Raw genomic sequence first — 19,809 nt, 5'->3', positions numbered from 1 at the left:
CAATGCCTTCAAGGAAGACCAGCTTAACACGGATGTTGTTAACAGTCCAATTTCTTTTATTTTTTTCAGCACCAATGATCAATTCCAATGAACTTTTTAAGAAACCTAAAAGTTTTTAAAAACTAAAGAAATCATATTTACTCACTCCTCAAATAGTTACGAAGTATCTCATATTCTAGGAATATACTTTCCTGCTCTCCAGAGGCTAGCTTCCTAGGAGGGAAGGTCGACAAGCAATTACAATAAGGTTATGTGTGGACTGAAGAGTCAGAATTGCCTTCTAATTTAGAGAGCTCCATCCCTCAGTCTAATTACATCCCAGTCCCTTAGTCTAGTTATATATACCAACCCCCACCCCCACCCCCACCCCCCAGGTACCAGATCTAATCAGCTCCTGCTGTTTTGTTTCTCTTGAATGCCCCGCCTTCCCACCCTCAACGTGCTCAAAATTTAACTCGTCCTGGCGTCAACACGCTCTACCCAAAGCACCACAGGTCCTCTCATCTACTTCCTGGATCTCATACTGCAGCACCATCTCATTTCAAAGAACTCCTGTTCCTGGCATTCACCCTAGCAAAAAGTGCTGTGAGCGCTCCTTCCTTTTTGCTCCCACGCCCCCTGTTGGGGAGGCTTTTGTTTGCTTATCATTTCTTACGTGGAGCTTTGCAATAGGCTAACCGACCTCCCAGTTTCTACGCCTCTGCTAATTTTTGACACAAAAACCTGATCATATCATTCCAGGGCTTTAAAAGTTTGGATTTACTGACTTGGTGGCCCCGTAAGATGCAAAATCTTTAGCCTAGCACAGAATACCCTTCGCGTGGTAGGCTCCCAGCCAGATTCTCTCTCTTGCCAATCCATCATCCATGAGGGTGAATCTCTCCTTCTAGCCACCCCCCCCCATACCCCTGTATCGTGGACTGAGAAGTAGTGTAAATCCCCTTTAGTGAATGAGAAAATGAACGAGTAGGCTCAGCAGCGTTGGTTGTCAGGACTACAAAGCACAAAGCATTAACTTCCAACCACAGCTGACCTTCTCTAGACAATGGCCTACGACGAGCAATGGGGATATGGGAGAACATCGCCAGTCCGGAAGGAGATGGTCTGTGCTCGTTATACATTCAGGTTCGGAATAACCAGTGATTATTAATAATCAGAGATTAGACACCGTTTTAAAATGCAGTAATTCTTATCACCGTCTTTGCTGAAAACACTTGGGGTGTTATTTTCAATTGACTGGGTGCCAACTTGTTTTATCATGGTGCCAATTTTTTTCAATAGCCAGTTTTTGTTTTTTTGAGGGGGGACGGTCTTAGTTGATTCAATCTATTTCTAAGGTGAGTCTGACATATAGACGATCAACTGTCAAACACGCTATTTATGACATCCATCAGCAACTGAGAACCTGTGCTCTTCTCTACCTCTGGGAAGCTGTCTGGGGCGGCTCCTTTCTGGGTGCTCGGAGCCCCGCCCCTATACTCTGCGGGCGGGGAGCCTGGGGATGGGAGGGGGCCGCCACGTGGAGCGTGGGCGCGATTCTCAGAAGCGCCTGCGCCGTTAGCGTGGCGTAGCGCGGGTCGGACCGATCGCCCAACGTCAGCGGCGCTACGGGGGTTCAGTGTAACGCAGCTGACGCAACTCCGGAGAGCCGGGACGTAGACGGAAGAAAAGGCGGAGGAGAGGGCGGCTGCCGGGGAGAGCGGGCCAGGGCTGGGGTCGGCGGCCAGCAGGTAGGTGCGGGGCAGCACTGGGCAAGGGTACCCGCACGGAACGGGGGAGATGCGGGGCGCAGCCGCGGGTCCGGAGGGGCGTGGACACGGGAGCCGGCGGCGGCGCGGGACGCCTAGGTCCTCTGAGATGCTCATGCACAGCTCCCGGTACAGGGCATAGGAGGCCCAGGGACCTCTGGCGATCTTTTGAGTTTGCGACCAGGCGGAGGCTGGAGGACCCTGCAGCCTCTTCCCACCCATGTCTGCAACCGGCTTCCAGTGCTGTACTGGGAGTAGTCATCCACCTGGTGTGTGACCAGCCGCGGGCGCACCCCCAGGGCCTGAGTCTGCAGTTCTCTGTGGCTCGAGACCTGACATATGGAGCCTTTGCATAGGTGATCCTCCCTGCAGCCAGAGTTACTCCTGGAGCCCGAGCCCCGTGTGTGATGAATATCTCCTGGAACAGTAAGGGTGCACTCAGATTCTTACCCCATCATTATGCCCCCACCCTCTGAAGCAGCAGCGTTTATCTTTGGGCTTTTGTCTTTTTGTTAAGTAGTGAACCATGAACTCAGCATGTGGTTTTCTGGGTAGTTTGCGGAGACTGAAGTTCACTTCTTTAAGTGAGATAAGAGCTCTCAGTGTACATGTGTATAGTCGCTTGAAAGCTGTTCTGAGTTCAAAATATAAGAACTTCTCTCTCGATCACAGATCCACATATATATCTTTTGGGCTTTTACATCACAGGTCTGGTTTTTGCACAATAAACCGACAGGTTGAACAGTCCCTTTGCAATATAAGATCTTGCCTCCCTGGGCCAGAGACAGGTGGCACAATGGAAGACCTCATACCTCAATGGATCTCAAACATTCAAGGCTTTCTGTGCTTAGACAAGAGGGGGTAGTCTAGAAATGTGCATGCAATTAGATCAGAACCTTTTTTTTGAGACAGGGTCTTATGTAGCTCAGGCTGGCCTAGAACTGGCTGTGTTCTGAGAACAGCCTTGAGCTTCTGATCCTTTTGCCTCCTCCTCCCCTGAATGCTAGGATTACAGGCAAATGCCACCAGGCACAGCTGTCCCTCAGTGGCTCCTGTGACCTGTGTCGGTGAAGGAAATAAATGGAAAGGTTAAGACATGTCAGTGCCTTTTAAAAGACAAGAGGAGAGAGGCAGACCTTAGCTTTATCTGTGCACATGGGTGCTTCCTGTGTCATGTCTAACTTCCACAGTGATCTCAGGCCATATTAACTCTTATTATCCCTCATTTACAGGTGAGGAGATTGAGTTCCCTTGGCAAGGAGAGAGCCAACCCCTAAATCTATCCAGTCTAAAGTTGTGTGGGTCCCCATCCTGTGTACCATACTCCAAAGGGGAGCTTAGAGCCTATCTGGGAGAGCAACAGTAACACATGAACCAGTTCACCCAGAGGATTAGGTCCAACTTTGAAGACTAGAGTTGCTGAAAAGGTGATACAAAGGGGGCACAACTAGAATTATGTCACTATTGGCTTTGTATAGGTATTTTGCAGGATGTGTGTAAGTAATTGTGTAGTGGCCATTACTGAAGTGTTGAACTTAGACCGTGGCCCCCGCAACATACTTCAGTGTTTTGCACAAACTGAAGCCAACAAAGCCATCACTCACCAGGTTCAGTTATCTACTTACTGCCATGTTCATTACAGAGCTATCCTGTCCCTTTCTCCTCTTTCCATTTCTGTGATTTTGTGCAGAATAACTGCAGAATGGTATATTCCATTTCTTGTTTTTTCTTTGCTGGGGAGTTAAATGCTAATTTTTTGAGGCACACTGAAAAAGAAATTTGGGGAATAGTTCAGTGGGTAAGGTACTTGCTGTGAAAGCGTGAAGACCTAAGTTCAGATCTCCTAGCACCCATGTAAAATCTTGCATGGTGCTTTGCCTCTGTGATCCCAGAGCTGGGGGAAGGAAACAAGCAGGTAAAGCTCACTGGCCAACCAGTCCAACCGAAACTGCAAGCTCCAGATTCAGTGAGAGACTTGATCCCAAAAACTACAGTGGACAGAGATAGAGTAAGACACCTGAACTGACCTCTGACCTCCACATTTACAGTTACCCCTGACCATCAACACATATGCACAAAGGATTTGGACTATATCCACCAGTCTTAGCAGAACAGATCATATAACAAAGATTTAATACCAATATATAGACATTGTATTTTTTTAATATTTATTATATACAATTTTCCCCATGCATGTACACCTGCAAGCCAGAAGAGGGCACTGGATCTCATTATAGATGGTTGTGAGCCATCATGTGGTTGCTGGGAATTGAACTCAGGACTTTGGGAAGATTAGCCAGTGCTCTTAACCTCTGAACCACCTCCCCAGCCCATCAACATTGTATCTTAAGAATATTTTATCATTCAAAATATTCATTGCATCTAATTACTGTTTGGTGTAAAAAGTAAAAAGCAGTTCTTAAATACCTTTTCTACTCCTGTAACACTGAGGAAAATAATTTCTAATTTAGCAAAGTTTAAACCAAGAAGGTCTCAGTTTTGCTCTAAGTGGAGGGGCATATAATAAGTTAGTGAGGTTTTTTTTTTTCATGATTTCCCCTCATTAATAAAATCTTCCCACAGGTGTTTGGATTTGTGACCACATCTCAACATGTTGAGACATGTGCAACGCTCCGGGCTCCAGCCCTTCAGCCAACGTCTGCTACCGTGGGTCCAGTCCATAGCTCTGCCCAGATCTCGTATGTACCGCTGATGGGAAGTGGGGAGTGGGGGTGGGGTGGGGGGATGGGGGGTGTAGTTTGGCAGAAGTATGTATGTAGGAAGCTGCCTGCTGATCATTCCTCCCAAAATATGTACAAGTTAGTTTGACTGACTTTCTTCTTTCTTTCTTTCTTTCTCTCTTTCTTTCTTTCTTTCTTTCTTTCTTTCTTTCAGCTGCAATTAAGTATTTAATTTTGAGTTATTACACTTAAGATACTGAGAGATCCTTTATCCTTCACTCCAGTTCCAAACAATGTTTCCAGCAGAGTACCAGCATTAATACAGAGAAGATACCACTAGACCTTTGTGTTTGTTTCTTTGTTATCACTGTCTCCTCTCCCTCATCCCTAACCCTGGGCCACCTCTAATCTCCTCTTATGTTTAATTTTGTTTTCCATTTGAAGAATGCTGTGTAAATGGACTCATCTGGTTATGACAGATTTTCCGAGTTGCTTTGTTCTTTTCGTTTCTCTCTCTCTCTCTCTCTCTCTCTCTCTCTCTCTCTCTCTCTCTCTCTCTCTCTCTCTCTTAATTCAGCATGATTCCCCAGCCCCTGATCTGAGTTTTAGTTAATGGGGAGAGTGAAGCATTATAAAGTGGTACAGATGTGCCACAGCCAGAATAACCGGTCTCAATAAGGACATCTGGGCTTTGACCTCTCGAGCCTGCATAGAGGATATGAATGAAGCCACTTTGGACATTCATACACAGGAGTTTTACATGAACTTAGTTTTCATTTTTCTGAGATAAGTGCCAGATTTGCAGTTGTTGGACCATATGACAGTTTCACCGGGATCATGTTTAGTTGTTTTTTTTTTTTTATTAAGGATTTTTTTTAACTTTTATTTATCTGTATGCATGTGTGCCTGTATGAGTTGTGAACTATGTGCACGAAGAAACAGGGGGTACAGGCAGTTGTGAGATGACTGATATGGATATTGAGCCTGTGTCCTCTGAAAGGGCAGTAAGTATCCTTAACCGTTGAGCTATCTCTCCAGCCTTACACATATGGTTTAGTAGGACTTGCCCAGTCATTTTTTTAGTGTAACTAAAGCCTTTTACCCTCCCCTCAGCAGTGGAGGGAACTCATCCACTTCTCGGCATCTTTACCACCATATCCAGTGACTCTAATTTTAACCATTTCAGTATATGATATGATGTGCATGGTAACTTTAACTTGCTTGTCACCAATGAGTAATGATGTTGAAGAGCTTGTTTGCCAGCTGAATACTCTCTTTGGTGAAATGTTTATCTGCATCATGAGTGCGTGAGTGCATGCCTGAGTGCGTGCATGCATGTATGCGTGTGTGTTTTGCATGTGTGCATGCACAAAATGCAAAAGACAAGAGGACACCAAATGTCACTTTCCGCCTTATTGTCTTAAGACACGGTCTCTCACGGGAACAGAAGCTAACCCTTTAGGACAGGCTAGCTGGCAAGCAAAGTCTTGGAAGTGTGCAGTGCTGAGATTGGCACACAGCCTTGTTCAGATTTTTGCATGGGTGCTGGGGATTTGAACTCAGACCCTAGGGTTTTCAGTACAAGTGAGTGCTCTTACTCACTGAGCCATTTTTGATTGGAACATTTTATTTTCTCCTGTAGAACTTGGAGAATTCTTCTTGTCTTCTAGGTACTCATCCTTGGTAAGCAGATGGTTTGCCAACCTTTCTCTCAGTTTATTGATGCGTCCTTTTATTTTTATAATAGGGTCTCTCAAAGAGGAAAGATTTTTTATTTTGATGAGGTCAGACTTACTGGCTTTTCTTTTTATGAATTTTACTTTAGAGCCAAGATAAAAGATTCCCATTCTTTTTTTAGTTGTACTGAAAACTTGAGGACCTGAGTTCAAATCCTCAGCACCCATGCAAAAATCTGGGCAAGGCTGTGTGTGAATGCTTATAATTCAAGCACTGCACACTTCCAAGACTTTTTAAGTTCATTTTTTGCACAAATATGAGAGTTAGTTAGGTCAGAGTTCCTCTTTTTAGCTTATGAATAGATACAAGGTATTCTTTTATTTGATTGATTTGTTTGTTTGTTTGTTTGTTTGTTTATTTGTCTTCTTTTTGGTGGCAGAGTTTCTCTGTGTAGCTCTGACTGTCCTGGAGCTTTCTTTGTAAACCAGGCTGGCCTCAACCCAGAGATCTACCTGCCTCTGCCTCCATTGTTCAGTGATACTAAGTGTTCTGGCATCATTTACAGAAAGACTGGAGCTGGCTATCTCCTCAGTTTATACCAAATCTAAATCTTATCATCTTCTTATCATTGTCAGAAAGTCTCTGTTCCCCTTCTATACAAAAGCATATATACATGGGAAACTGGAGGTTCAGAGCCAGCTCCGTGAATTTGAAAACTATGCTCACAAATGACATAACTTAGTGACTAAAAACAACTATCCATCAAGGGTGCTGTTCTTGGGTTGGTGTTTGGGCCTGGATTATATGTCTGTTGTGGACTCTAACTTGGATTGCTGTGGTCAGGGCTTCCCCTGGGGTTGCTAGCTCATCTGGGTTCCAGGCCGTCTCCCACCCTCAAGCAGGCTTCCCACCTGTTGATGGGAAAAGCCGCAAAGGCTGTGGTCATCTTTTGCAGTCTAGTAATGTTGGTAAATTACTGTTCTTTCCTGGCCTGGGCTTCCTTAGGTATCAAACAGGGATAATAGCTCAAGTACAATTCCCCAGTCTTAACCTTAAGAAGTCTATAAAATCACGATGACGATTGGTAGCATATTTCTCGTTGCTGCGACAATATGCCTGAGGAAATCTATACAGGGTTGGTCACACGGTGCATGTGACTAGTATGAGAAGTTCCACAGTGGAGTAAGTATTTATTTATTTACTGACAGGAGGGATCTCACTGGGTAGCCCAGGCTAGTCTCAAGCTTGCTGTGTGGCCCAGGCTGGCCTTGAACTCACAATCCTCTTTCTGTAACCCAAGTACTAAGGTTGCTGATGCGCATCACCCGGCCCAGTGATAAAATACCAGGACCAAAGCAACTTTTAGGAAAGCAGGGTCTATTTTGGCTTATGTTTCTAGAAGTCTCGGGTCCATGCTAGTGGGGAAAGCAGCAGGAAGCTGTTGTATCTGTTGTATTTCATTTTATTCCACACACAGGAAGCAGAGAGGGTGGACGGGGTGGGGGGGCTCTAATCCTTCAAAGTCCACCTCCAGTGACTTCTGCGCCTCCCAAAGTTCTCCCGAAGGTCCCAGGACCTCCCCCAAACCCTCTGGAGGCCAACTATTCAGATATGGCAGCCTACGGGGGGGGGGGGGCTTTCCCATTCAAACCACCTCACCAGGTATTCAGAGAAAAACAGCGAAAGGGCCAGGGAGAGAGACAAAGTATGAAGGTCCCTTCTCGAAGCCTCCTGGGCAGCCCAGTTAATCACTGAACTCCTCAAACTCAGGGGGAAAGCTGTGAAGGGCTTTGGTGCACAATCCACCACGGCACCCTGAATTTGGACAGCCCTGTCACCCGCCTCACCATGGGCATGCGCACACATACTTCCTCCACGGACAGCCCCCTCAAGCACACCCCTCACCATATGAGCATGCACATGTGCTTCTCGCTGCCTCGTGAACTTCCTCTTGAGAAACAGGTTTTCTTTGGTGCCCCGAGGGCAAGGATTTTTTTTTTTTAGAAATGGAGGGAGAACTACCCAGAAGTTTTGGGTTTTCCTAATTAATTAAGGCTTTTCTGTCTGTGTCCTGGTCTGCTTTTTGTCACTGTGGCAGAGAACTTGAGAAAAAAATGAACTTGAAATGAGGCCAGGATATCTGAGCTCGTGGCTTCAGAAGCTTTGGTGCGTGGTCACTTTGGTGCAGGGCACTGCCATGGTAGGCAGGGTGAGGAATTTTTTCCCTTTGGCCCATGGTAAAGCAGTGCCTCACTGAGAGGTGCAGGCTAGAAAAGACTGCTTACCTAGTGGCAGCCAGAAAGCAGAAGAGGGACAAGGGTCATAGTAGGCCCTTCAAAAGCACACCAACAGTAACCTTACCTTCTTCTCTTAGACCTTACTCCTGAAGAGTCCACTACCTTCCATAGCTCTGTTTGCTGGTAACCAAGGTGTGGACCATATGACTACTGACAGGATTTAAGGTCCAATCCTAACCTTAAAGTGTAAAATAAACTATAAAATATATTTTAAAAGAAGCCAGGAATGGCGGCGTACTCATATTCAAGATGTAGAAGCAGGAAGATAAGGAATTCACAGCCACCTCTGGTGACCTGGTAAATTTGAGGCTAGCCTGGGCTACATGAGACTGTAACTCAAGAAAAAGAATGGAAGGATCATTCAGGGTGGGGAAGATCAAATGTTTTTGTTCAACAGGAAACTCCTAAACACTCAATCCTTAGAGACTTACCTTGAATGCCCCTACTGAACTAATTTCTTATCTGCTTGAAACCGTGCTGATAGTCGTGACCTCTGTTTGAACCTTATCAGCCCTAATCTGCTGTGACCGAGTTGCCTGCCGGCAGAATGAACCTTGACTGCCTGGCTCTAAGTCAGACCAGCCTCCTCTGCTGATAGAGACCGTGTGGATCACAAGCCTCCTTCATGCTAGCCCAGATGCTGGGTTCTGATTGGTTTCTGCCATTTCACCACATGGACTAACATATTAATTTCCGTCTGTGCCCCTGAGGGACCCTATCAGGCTGTCACACCCATACTCCTGAGAGGAGAAAGGCCCTGCAATAAATAGGAGAGACAAATAGCCAGAAAGCCTGGTCCTGACAGCTGCCAAAGGGACTCTTGATACTTGGGCAGAGCTCAGGGCTCTGACTCCCAAGGGTATAAGTCTGTCCCTACACCAGCCTTCTCTCTGGCAGGTGACATAAGCGAAATATCAGGTATACAACGTTCATATAAGACATAGGTACTCGTGTCATTTAGAATAATACCCTAAAGACTGAGGTAGGGCGGCTATATTGATTAGCCTGGAGAAGGCAGGCAGCTCCAATGAAAAAGACACCAGTATTTTAGTCCCTGAGGTGTCACTGGAGGAAGAGACGGTGTACCTGTGGATCTAGAAAGGATGCTACAGCTCCCGTGTCCAGAGTGGTGCCTCAGTGAACATCTCTGGGCCAGGTGCTACACTGCAAGCCCATGGTAAAGAAAACCAGAGTGTCTTCCCCAGCCTGAAACATAGTTACTTGAAAGAGTAGCTATATAACAAAGAAGGAAAGGACTATTTCATTCCGTTGTAAAAGATGGTCTTTCTAAGATTAGTGTGTGCTGGGCACGATGGTACAATCTTAGCATTGGGAGACTGAGGCAGGAAGAGTGTGAGTTTGAGTCTAGCCTGGGCTACATAGTGAGACCCTGACTCAAAAGCAAAACAACAAAGGAGTTCTGTTTTAGAGCTAGAGATACAGTGCAATAATTGCTCAGCTGTCTTAGGTAGCCAAGCCGGTTACTGCTGTGTATGATTCTTTTCATTGTAAAGTTATATTGTGTCTCTCTGGGTTTTTTTTTGTTGTGTTTTGTATTTTAATTTTTTGTTTGTTTGTTGCCTGTGACTTTGGGACTTACAGATCGCGTCCAGCCTTCAGCTATTAGACATGTTCGTTCCTGGAGCAACATCCCCTTTATCACGGTACCCCTCAGTCGTGCTCATGGCAAGCCCTTTGCCCACCGAAGCGAGCTGAAGCACGCCAAGAGAATTGTAGTGAAACTCGGCAGTGCCGTGGTGACCAGAGGAGATGAGTGTGGCCTGGCACTGGGGCGCCTGGCGTCTATTGTCGAACAGGTAATTGCCAAGGCAGGAAATTCCGCTAAACTAAAACAGAGTCTCTGAGTTCGTGCCAAACCTGTTAATAACGTGTGTGAGAGCAGATGGGCCAAGGAGGAGGCAGCTTGGGAACGGTGATGGATGGGACCATCAGGGGAGTCTGGGAGCCAAGTGGATCATCACAGCAGCTGGGGTTCCAGACCTTGGTCTAGAGCAGGGCTTCAGCCTCAAAGGAGATGAAAGATTCTCACCAGAGGAGAAACCTGATGAAATGGCTGAGAGAACCTGGAAGAAAGAAAGACCTCTAGTCTCCTGCTTGCCTTCTGCTGCAGTGAACCTGAGAGAAAGGCTCGAGCAATTAGGTTGGGGCCTTACTCACAGTCTCACTGGAGACATCGGGTTATTCTAGGTGGATTCAGAAGGCAACATCAAGTGCTGCTCAGTGGCTCTAGACTGAAAAATGTCAAACATGAGTCAGGCAACAGCTCCAGGGAAATGAAATGTGTTTAATGCACAAGTTTATAATATCACTTTTAGGCACCCATCGATGGTTGGGGATAGAGCTCTTCAGCCCTGGGTTTGACCACCGGGATTTGGTCTGGGTTAGAATATCAACATATCGCAAACCCTAATGAAAATAGTGAATCTCAGTGATAATCAACAATTGTTGCCAACTTCATTGATGGGAAAAGACCCAGGCATCATGCTTACAACCTGAAGAAAATCCTTGACACACGCACCCCAACAACAGAAGCCTCCATTACCTTATGTGGACACAGCCAGAAAAATGAGGGCTGGGGAACCGTGAAAGGGAGGGCAAGCCAAACAAACCAGACTGGGTGTAAATGTGAGTGCTGGCTATTTGATATGAAGGATGCCATTCAAATGTTTTGGGCGATAATGATTTTGCAGACGCATACATGCGTATTCCATGGTTTTTAGTGGTTGCTGCTGGGACAGTGTACGCAGTCTGGGATTGACGTTAAACCATGGTGGAAGTGTAGAGGCATCCCTTTTTTGGAAAGATCCAAGTGGCCAATACATCTTTTTCCAAAGGATCTGTTTTATTTAATTCTCTGTGTGTACTGTGCATGATTCGTGTGTTTTCCTTTTTCCATGCTAGGTCTCGGTGCTGCAGAATCAGGGCCGAGAGATGATGCTGGTGACCAGTGGAGCGGTCGCCTTCGGCAAGCAGCGCCTGCGCCACGAGATCCTTCTGTCTCAGAGCGTGCGGCAAGCCCTGCACTCAGGACAGAACCATCTGAAGGAGATGGTGAGTGCCGCCTTCCTAACCCTGTCTCAGAATCCTCAGGTCTTCCCTCCTTCCCAACCATTAACCCATTTGGTGTATTGCAGGCAATTCCAGTCTTAGAGGCCCGAGCCTGCGCAGCCGCTGGACAGAGTGGGCTGATGGCCTTGTACGAGGCCATGTTTACACAGTACAGCATCTGTGCTGCCCAGGTGAGAGACTGGGTCTTCCTGGGGATGTGGGACCGGTGAGGGTGGTTCTCGTTGTGTAAGAAGCTTACAAGCAAGACTCCGCAGCCAGTCAGCATGCAGTCTTTAAGTCTCTGCTTGGGTTCCCTCATCTGAAAAATCAAAGTGACATCGGTGCCTCCTTCAGAAGGTTTTAGGAAAGGTCCAAGGAGGAAATATATGAGACGTATTTAAGATGGCTTATGGTACATGATATACCTCAAACCCAAGAGTTACTATGGCAATAACTCTTAGGACAGTGATTTTTCAACCTCCCTAATATTGCAGCCCTTAAATATAGTTTCTCATGGTGTGGTGGCCCCCAACCATGAAACAGTAATTCTGTTACTGCTGTGAATCATAATATAAATATCAGATATTCAGGATATCTGATAAGTGACCCATGTGGGGTGTCTCAACCCACAGGTTGAGAATCGCTGCTCCAGAGACTGCTATCAGTGCGAACGCTGAACAAGTTAGGCGTCGGTTCTGTTGCTTCATTTGGCTTCCGCTAGCTCGCTTCTCTGTGCCCCTGGTTGCCATTACAGGGAATACATGCTAAGTGTTGACAGGAAAAAAGGAATGCTAGTGGGTGGCTTGCCTCACATCCACCCAGGATTTATTGGGTGCTGGTGATGTACGTAAACGGTCTGCCCAGCACTGGGGCTCCGTGGTGTACAGGCTGCCCGAGGTTCCAGTCCTCCAGGACTCACTGTTGAGTGCTCACCTCCGAATGCTGCTGCCTTCTTTCTACACCATTTCCTTTTACCTAAATGTTTGTCTTGTTTTGTTTTTGGAGACAGGGTTTCTCTGTGTAAGCCTGGCTGACCTCGAACTCACAGAGATCTGCCTGCCTCTGCCTCCCAAGTGCTGGGATTAAAAGCACATTTTTTGTGTTAAGAATCCCAGCATGGCTCAGGATTTGGGTCTTCGTCTCCTATTGCTTCTTCTGGTTGTCATCTTCCTGTGTTCTCAAGTGTGCTGAAAGAAAAAGCTGGAGTTCTTCCCTCAGCGGCCTGTGACTGTAATCTCAGATGTGGTTTTCAGTTAGTGCAGTGGGTCGAGGACCCCCCACCCCTTGCCTAACCTCTATCTCCAGATCACATGGACCTCACAATTTGTAACAGTAGCGAAGTTACAAAGTAGCAAGGAAAATAGTTTTGTGGTTGGGGGTCGCCACAGCTGAGGAGCTGTATTAAAGGGCGGCAGCATCAGGAAGACTGAGACCCACCGAGTTAGTGTGAATACAGTAGACCTGTCATATCCATCACGGTCACCACCCACTCTCCGTTCTCTGCAGTGTCAGTTTTTTGGTGCCAGGAGCCAGGTACGGACGCTTCAATCCAGGCACCGCACTTTTGTCCTGTCTTACTTATTTATTTTTCTCAGTGTTAATGCTTTTGGACAGGTTCCATTTTGCCTCGTTGGTAGCGACCAACCATTCCATTAGAAGTCGCTGACACTGTTTGTGTTGACACTGAGGTAAAAGCTCTGTCCATCCTGTTCCTGAGAATCTCCAGACCCTGGGCCTCTTCCACTCCAGCCCCTCTCCCTCACAGCGCTTATCACATGTGCTCTTTGCTCCTTCTCCCATGGTTCCTTATTTTCTCCAGGAATCCTGAGTAGAAGACCCTTATCAGTGAGTTTGAGACTTCCCTGTGTGGGCCCCGGGTTAAAGACTTACCCAAGCACAGCAGCTTGTGTTTCCTCCATAGAAATGTGGCTGACTTGTCTTCCCAGCCAGTTACCTTTGCTCCAGCACGAGCTTCCCCACCTGGGGGGACCCATCCCTACCTTCCCAGCCAGAGCCACGGCAGCCCTTGTTTGTGAAGCTGTCGTAGGGACAGGTGTTCCCTGGACCTTTAGACCTCCTGCTCACCCCTCCCCTCCCCTTCTGCATCTGTACGCTTATTTCTGCAAGCCTCACACAGGCTTGCAAGAAACGACTTCAGCTCTGACCCCACCTAGTTCCTGCAGAACCAAAGCTTTCTAGAAAGGATTCACGTTTCCTCACAAGCGTGAGCCACACTCCATCACGCCATCGGCATGGTCATTCTCCATTCCTGTTGTAGCTGGGGTTGGGGCGGGAGGTCTGTGTTTTAGAAGGACTCAGGAAAACATGCTGAGTGAGAGATTCCTTCCTTCTGTCGCACTCCCACTCTGCCTCTTTGTCGCAGGGCTCCCAGGCCTCCTGACCAGACTCCGGTGCAGCCTCAACTGCTGCCTGCTTTAGCGGCTTCCTCCCATCTTCCCTACATCAGGGACTGCAAGAAAACATATTCTGTTTTCTTCAGAGTTTGCTGTCTTTCAGTTTCTGGCTGTCATTCACTTTGGTCTCCTGTTACCTTCAGCCTAACACTTGAATGAAAACAGATCCATTGACAGCTCCCACCTCAGCTTCCCATCCTTGAGTGCCTTATTCTGATTCTTTCTTCTGAGTTCTGTCCAACCCTTCTTTCTACCATCCTGGAGACCAGCTCCCTATTCCCACATACTCAGACATAGCATTCTTTTTTTATTATACTTATTTATTTACTTATTATAAATGCACTATAGCTGTCTTCAGACACACCAGAAGAAGGCATCGGATCCCATTACAGATGGTTGTGAGCCACCATGTGGTTGTGGGATTTGAACTCAGGACCTCAGGAAGACCAGTCAATGCTCTTAACCAATGAGCCATCTCCCCAGCCCCAGACATAGTATTCTTAACTCCTACATGCTCTGCATCGGAGCAAAATGAGGGACAGCCCAGCCCTCTTCCAGTTTGTCTAATACACTCCTGCAGACAGGCAAAGCACTCACTCACTTATTCACCTACACATAAGTGCCTGCTATGGCCAGCACCTCAGTCAGATGCTAGAGTACGAAGACAGTTCTTAAAGTAACGGCAGGTCATGGATCCCCCTGATGTCCCTCTAAAGTAAATGCATCACTTTCCCAGTTTCCTATGCAGATGATATTTTAGCCTCATTAAGTAAATCTTGCAGACAACTGTAATTCTTTCAAGGGTCTCTCAGACAATTGGCTAAGCGTGTGAGCATTGTAGTTCACTGGGAGCATACCTGGCTAGATATCCCAGACCCTAGGTTTGAGCACTGCCAAAAACGTAAACGTTTTAATTTTAAAAAGGGAAATAAAGCAAGGAACTGGATCAGTATCCAGAGTTTCATTCTAGAAATCCAAAGCATGGCTCACCTGTCCGTACTCAGTGTCTTTTTGTTGTGCCATTCTTAGGAAGCTCACCACTTTTCTCCCCGGCTGCATCTTCTGTTTAATCTCTTTAGATTTTGGTGACCAACCTGGATTTCCACGACGAGCAGAAGCGCAGAAATCTCAACGGCACACTACACGAGCTGCTTCGGATGAACATCGTCCCCATTGTCAACACCAACGACGCCGTTGTCCCCCCAGCTGAGCCCAACAGTGATCTTCAGGGGGTAAATGTGGGTAAAGTATTCCTAAGAGTTGAGCATGCTGGAGACACTAACTACCACATGCTGCGCGATGCATGCACTAACCCTGGATGTGTGGCATGAGCAAGAGAAGCTGAGAGACCCATACAGAGCCTCGGCCGCAGAGGCACCTCTGAAATGAGGAAGTTTTGTTCCGCGGGTGAGGCGCTCCTGTGACTTAGATGATGCTGTGAGCACGGCTTGGAGAGCTCAGCGTGCACGTCGGAAAGGAAGCCTTTGTGTTGTGCAAGCGGCGGGGCCTGAGCTCTCGTCTGCATGACTTGTATTGTTGGTGTTTGCCTGCCAGAGCCTAGCTGGGTGCTGCTGGGATTCTTTTTGGACCTCGTAGCTAACTCACTCACTCCTCTCCGTGCATTGTAGGTGATTAGCGTTAAGGACAACGATAGCCTAGCTGCCCGTCTGGCCGTGGAGATGAAAACTGACCTCCTGATTGTCCTCTCAGATGTGGAAGGTACACGGCGATGCCTTTTGCTTTTGTCCGCACGTGTGAGCACTCGGGGTTTTCTTCCGATCGTTTTCCCACTCTAGACAGTTCCCGAGCCATGGGAGCTGAAGAGTTTGTGTGAATCGGGTGGGCGTTTCTGGAAAACGGCAGTTTGAATGCCCAAATGATGGTTTTAGGTACTTCTGTGGGTTTTTGTTTGTTTGTTTGTTTCTTTTTGTTTCTTTGTTTTCTAAACAGCTTCGAGGAAATATTCACCCACCATGTAATTCACCTATTTAAAGTTTTCAGTTCAGTGATCTTCAGAGCATTCATACACTTGTACAACCATCTCCACAGACAACTATAAGTTACGTTCCTCACGACAAGAAACCTCACACGTGTTAGTAGCTTCTGCCTACCTGGATCCCAGTCCCCAGCCGTACACAAGCCCAGTCTACTTTCTGTCTCTGTGGGTTTCCTCATTTGAGGTTTTACGTGAATGGAATCGTGAACTCTGCGGTCGTCTGTAACTGACTTCACTCAGTATAATGTGTTCCGGCTTCACCTACGTTAGAGTATGCACCAGTGCTGTTTCTTTTCATTGCCAAATAATACTGCATTCTGGACATAAAACATTTTATTTATTCAGTCATCAGTTAGTGGGCATCTGTGCTATTAATAACAGTGCTTCTGGGAGCCTACTTTTGTATGAGTGAGGTTTTTTTTTTTGTTTGTTTGTTTTTTGGTTTGGTTTGGTTTGGTTTGGTTTTTTCCTCCTAAGAATGTGATTGTTGGGTTTCATGAGAGAATGTTTACTTAGCAAGAGCAGCACCCTAGAGCCAATCCCCAAGCCTACAGTTAAGAGAGAGAAGTGAGAAAGAGTGGGGAGGAGAGAAGACGTGTTGATTCATGTGGCAACCTGGTATTTAAAACCACCATGTTTCCCCAGGGCCGCTGTGCTATTTGGTGTTGCCACCCACAGAGGGTGAGGGTTCTAATTTGTCTGACCCTCGACGATACCAACTTGTTAACTGTGTGTTTTTCTGTGTTGTGACTGTCTTAATGAGAAGTGTTTATTCCTTTCCTTTAAAAATCTTATTACATTTGTTTATGTGGGGACGGGGTGTGTGCTAAGTTCAGAGGACGGACAGCTCGTGAGGATTGATCTCCATCCCATCGTGTGAATCCTGGGGATCAAACTCAGGCTTAGCGATAAGTGCCTTTGTCATCAAGCGTGAAATCTTAGAACAGTACCACACGTTAAAGATCCTGATGGTGGGCTTGGAAGACTGAGGAAAGAGGAGTAGACAGAATTACAGAGTGCCGGGAGGGCCTCTGGAAAATGTCTCCCAGAGGGACAGCCTTTCCCACAGTTACCTAAAACTGAAAAGCCCTTAGTTCACTCCATGCCTGTTACCTGCCTGTCACCTTCTGGGAGGAATCCATCCAGGAACCCTAGATGTGTGGGGCACTGGCTGAGCCTTCTAGGTCGGGCACTTACTGCTCATGCGTTAGCATCGCACCCTGACTCCCTCAGTCCCCAGAGAGGTTTTACACGGACCAGGACTGTCCCAGAGATCTGGAATGAGGTGGGCATTCCATGTAGGGAAAGCAGTGATTTAAAACCAAAAATGGCTGGGGAGGTGGCTCAGTGGGCAAAGCACTTGCTTTGCAATCATGAGTACTTGAGTTCGACCCACAGAACAAACATTAAAAATAGAAAAGAAAAGCCTAGTGGGGCGGGCTTGCAATCTGTGAGCTGAGGAGATATGAACAGAGCTTGGTGCTAATCAGCCTAGCCTACTCGGTAAGTTCCAGGCCAGTGGGACTCTGTCTTTAAAAAGTAAATAAAGGTGGATGTTAACTGAGAGATGACAGCTTGAGTTTGTCCTCTGCCTTCACATGCCATGTACATGTGTGTATTATATCTATACACTCATGTATGTATAAATACATGCAACAAAGCAGCATTACAACCCGAAATGTCCCATGGCCAGTTCTCAGCCATGGGCAGAGTCTCCTTAATGCGTGTCTCCCCCTGGTCCTGACTCGACACCACTTTCTCAGACCTGTCCTCCCCTTCGACGTTCCCCTTACTGGGCCTCTTATCTTTCAAAGAGAAACTGAGGATGTCTTTAAACCTCACGTTGTATATGTACAACATTTCACCTCGCCGAGGTAGTACCCTGCTCATCTGCACACAGACTGTGTGCTTCGTGGAGATGAAGCCAGCCTGAAAGCTGACGGTCATAGCGCTCCTGCTGACTCAGCCCAACCTCCAAGACACTCGCTCGTAAACCGGGTATCAGTCTGTGTGATTGCACGGGCACGGCGAGAGTTAATGAGTACCCGCGCCGCTCCTCACCCTGTGCAAGTGGTGTGTGCGCTCCGGTGTCCTTCTGCACTTGTCTCTCTTTTGGTTATATTGTTGGGGTGCAGCATGATAAGCCAAGAGGGCAGAGGGAAGGACTCTTGCTAGTGCTGTAGGCACTGGGCCAAGGATGTGACCTTGCTCAGAGCTCGGGAGATGTTTGTTTAAGGCTGGTTAAAAGAGCACAGAAGGTGCTGGCGTTACTGCTTTTGTGGGTCAGCTCCTCTGATCCCTTTTCCTCTTTCCTGGTGAGACAGGTGTTGGTACAGTGCATTCATCGTTTTGGGGGGGGGGTGTTTGTTTGTTTGTTTGTATAGTAGGAAGTGTCTGGGGAGGCCTGTGTGGGTCAGGGCAGTGTTACTGACTCTGATTCACTTTTTAGGCCTCTTTGACAGCCCCCCAGGCTCAGATGATGCAAAACTCATTGATATATTCTACCCGGGAGATCAGCAGTCTGTGACATTTGGAACCAAGTCTAGAGTGGGCCTAGGGGGCATGGAAGCCAAGGTAAGCAGATACTGAACTATTCCAGTCATCGAATCCAATGGCATTTTATCATCTTTACTGTCAACTTGCCTGGGAAGTTATGGTTTAGGTACCACACACACACACTTAAATGTGCCCATATCTAAATGTGTTTGACTGTTGTATACATACCTATATTGAATCATCTCTTTAGATGTATTTTTTTAACACATAGGCAGTACTTTTCGTGCATGTGTTCATTGGTATTTTGCTGCTATGACCAAAGCTGTTGTGGCTCACAGTTTGAGGACACAGTTCTTCGAGGCAAGGACGTCATGGCAGCCGTTGACATGACATCTGGTCGGTCACATTGCACCACAGTCAGGAAGTAAAAGACGTACTGTGCCCGGCTCACTTCCTCCTCCTTACTTAGTCTGCAACCCTAGCTCACATGAAGGATCCTCCTTCTCCATTTAAAGCTTTCTGGAAGTTCAGAAGTGTGTTTCCATGATGAATACAAATCCAGTCAAGTGACAATGAAAAGTAACTGTCCTTGTGTTGTAACTTGTAGAGGGCAGGGCCTGTGTAATGTTCACACTTAATCTGTTACCAACTCAGATGTTTCTAGAAGCTTTCAAAACTCTGTTCCCTCCCACTATTTTGTTCTCAGAGGCTATGTACCCTTAACGCAGAAGAACATCAGGTCAGCAATGGTAGAAAAGAAGAACAGAACCTTGTTCATATAACCCTGTTCTGGTCACTCCTCTAGCTATCCGGTTACAGTTGTTCAGGCATGACAAATCAAAACGTCCAGGCATAACTAATCAAAATGTGCACATTCTGAGTCCAGTACTAGAGGGTCTCAGAGAGAGCAGGACTTGCCGGTTCCCCTTCAGACAGTTCATGCTGTGGCCGGAAAGTGATGGTGGGCCGCATATGGCTTCCGAGGTCCTGAGCTTTAAACACGTTCCTCTGTCTTTCTAGCTTACTACATATCGGCTTGTATCTCCTGTCAATAGTGCAGGTTCAGAATTCGTGTTTCTAGTTGTGAATCTCATCCTGGATCTAACCTGACCCCATAGGTGAAAGCCGCCCTCTGGGCTTTGCAAGGTGGCACTTCTGTCGTCATTGCCAACGGAACCCACCCCAAGGTGTCTGGGCACGTCATCACAGACATCGTGGAGGGAAAGAAAGTTGGCACCTTCTTTTCAGAAGTAAAGCCTGCTGGTGAGTAGTTCCCCTCAAGTCCCAGGGCCTGTGGGTAATAGCCAGTGCCATCCCAGCCTAGATGGGACTTAAGCCTGAGCTCTCTCACCTTGCAAATCCAGGTGGTGAAATCAGTGTGATGTTGTAAAGACTGTTTACAGAACTGGGTTTTGTGCGAGTCCATCTACC

At 46.9% G+C, this 19,809-nt stretch overlaps 1 protein-coding gene and 1 non-coding gene across 3 annotated transcripts in view; both read left to right on the top strand.

Moving 5' to 3' along the window:
• Window positions 1-1,592: 1,592 nt before the first annotated feature.
• The window catches only part of Aldh18a1 (aldehyde dehydrogenase 18 family, member A1), a 32,302-nt gene continuing 14,085 nt past the window's right edge, over window positions 1,593-19,809 (top strand). The window contains exons 1-9 of one of the 2 annotated variants that reach the window (NM_001395675.1): window positions 1,593-1,730; window positions 4,332-4,447; window positions 10,006-10,220; window positions 11,326-11,475; window positions 11,559-11,663; window positions 14,966-15,118; window positions 15,515-15,605; window positions 18,332-18,456; window positions 19,497-19,641. In NM_001395675.1, coding sequence (NP_001382604.1) covers window positions 4,360-4,447; window positions 10,006-10,220; window positions 11,326-11,475; window positions 11,559-11,663; window positions 14,966-15,118; window positions 15,515-15,605; window positions 18,332-18,456; window positions 19,497-19,641 — 1,072 coding nt within the window. In that variant the 5' untranslated portion in view covers window positions 1,593-1,730; window positions 4,332-4,359. Of the gene's footprint in view, window positions 1,731-4,331; window positions 4,448-10,005; window positions 10,221-11,325; window positions 11,476-11,558; window positions 11,664-14,965; window positions 15,125-15,514; window positions 15,606-18,331; window positions 18,457-19,496; window positions 19,642-19,809 lie in introns of both variants that reach the window. The other variant, NM_001108524.2, reaches the window with a different exon arrangement.
• Mir6317-1 (microRNA mir-6317-1) lies at window positions 10,499-10,625 on the top strand. Its single transcript, NR_106687.1, has one exon. It is a non-coding gene; the product is annotated as a microRNA mir-6317-1 (primary transcript).

Source organism: Rattus norvegicus, chromosome 1 (genome assembly GCF_036323735.1).
Source record: "Rattus norvegicus strain BN/NHsdMcwi chromosome 1, GRCr8, whole genome shotgun sequence".
Lineage (NCBI taxonomy): Eukaryota > Metazoa > Chordata > Mammalia > Rodentia > Muridae > Rattus > Rattus norvegicus.
The sequence above is the reverse complement of the archived record's forward strand: the minus strand, read 5'-3'. Positions and strand labels throughout refer to the sequence as shown.